This window comes from Apteryx rowi, unplaced genomic scaffold, assembly GCF_003343035.1.
Source record: "Apteryx rowi isolate R43461 unplaced genomic scaffold, aptRow1 scaffold_1870, whole genome shotgun sequence".
Taxonomy (NCBI): Eukaryota; Metazoa; Chordata; class Aves; order Apterygiformes; family Apterygidae; genus Apteryx; species Apteryx rowi.
Window position 1 is genome coordinate 3,216 of NW_020448164.1, and position 1,436 is coordinate 4,651.

The following is a 1,436-nucleotide window of genomic DNA, read 5'->3' on the forward strand; positions in this document are numbered from 1 at the left end:
GATGACCCCCCAAGATGCTCTGATGCCCCCTGAGATGCCCCCGTGACTCCCCTGATGCCCCAGTTGCCCCCGAGATGCCCCGACGGCCCTTGAGATACCCACCGAGATGCCCTGAGGCCCCTGCGATGCTCTCCGAGATGCCCTGAAGGCTCCCAGATGCCCCCTGAGATGCTTCCAAGATGCTTCCTGAGATGCCCTGAAAGCTCCTGATGCCCCCCGAGATGCCTCCTGAGATGCCCTCGTGGCCTCCCCGATGCCTCATTTGCCCCTGAGATGCCTTAATCCCTCCCAAAATAGCCACCAAGATGCCGTGCTGCCCCCTGAGATGTCCCGACGCCCTCTGAGATGCCCCAATACCCTCYGAGAGGCCTCCTGAGATGCCRCCTGAGAKGCCTTGACAGCCTCCAAGATGCCCCCCGAGACGCCCTGATGCCCCAATACCCTCTGAGAGGCCTCCTGAGATGCCACCTGAGATGCCTTGATAGCCTCTGAGATGCCCCAATGCCCCCCGAGATGCCCTGATGCCCTTTGAGATGCCTCCTGAGATGCCTCCTGAGATGCCCCGATAGCCCCCAGGAGACCCTGATGCCCCCTTAGATGCTCTAATTGCCTCCAAAAGACCTCTACGCCCGGCCTCACCGAGGCTCTTGAGCAGCAGGACGAGGGAGCCCAGGTCGGCGCGCTGGATCTCGGGCACCGGTGTCTCCTCCAGCTCGTGCTGGAAGGCCCAGGCCGTGTAGAGGCGGAAGCACTTGCCCGGCGCCACGCGCCCCGCACGTCCCGCGCGCTGGTTCGCCGAGGCCTGCGGGGACACCGGGGGTGGGACACGGGGACGCACGGGGGGTAGCGGGGACCCGGGGGAGAGGGGACACGGGGTGGGGGACCCGGAGCAATGGGGAACCCGGGGACGGTAGCCGGGAGCAAGGTGTCACCACGAGGGGCTCCCAGCCCACAGCGACGAGCCGGGGACCCCGGGGACGGGTGACAAGGTGATGGGTGACAAGGTGACGGGTGACAAGGTGACGGGTGACACCCGCCGGATGACAAGGCGACAGTACCCGGGAGCAGAGCGTCACCATGAGGGGCTCCCAGCCCACGGCGACGAGGCAGGGACCCCGGAGGCAGGTGACAAGGTGACGGGTGACAAGGTGACGGGTGACACCCGCCGGGTGACAAGGGCGACAGTACCCAGGAGCAGGGCGTCACCACGAGGGGCTCCCAGCCCACGGCGACGAGCCGGGGACCCCGGGGACGGGTGACGCGGGGACACGCGACACCCGCCGCCGGGTGACGAGGGCGACGGTACCCGGGAGCAGGGCGTCACCACGAGCGACTCCATGCCGGTGCGCGCGTTGTAGCTCTTCTGCTTGCAGAACCCGGGGTCCAGCACGTAGACGATGCCGTCGATGGTCACCGACGTCTCCGCGATGTTGGTG

General features: G+C 67.1%; 1 protein-coding gene across 1 annotated transcript in view; it reads right to left on the reverse strand.

Annotated features, from left to right (window-relative positions):
• Nucleotides 1–102: 102 nt before the first annotated feature.
• Nucleotides 103–1,436, reverse strand: part of LOC112964168 (pre-mRNA-splicing factor ATP-dependent RNA helicase DHX16-like) — a gene marked incomplete at its 3' end in the record, with an annotated part of 9,869 nt that continues 8,535 nt past the window's right edge. Inside the window, exons 7-8 of the mRNA XM_026061901.1 lie at nucleotides 1,307–1,435; nucleotides 103–802 (exon numbers count right to left, since the gene is read on the reverse strand). Of these exons, the coding sequence (XP_025917686.1) occupies nucleotides 103–802; nucleotides 1,307–1,435 (829 nt within the window). The remainder of the gene's footprint in view (nucleotides 803–1,306; nucleotide 1,436) is intronic.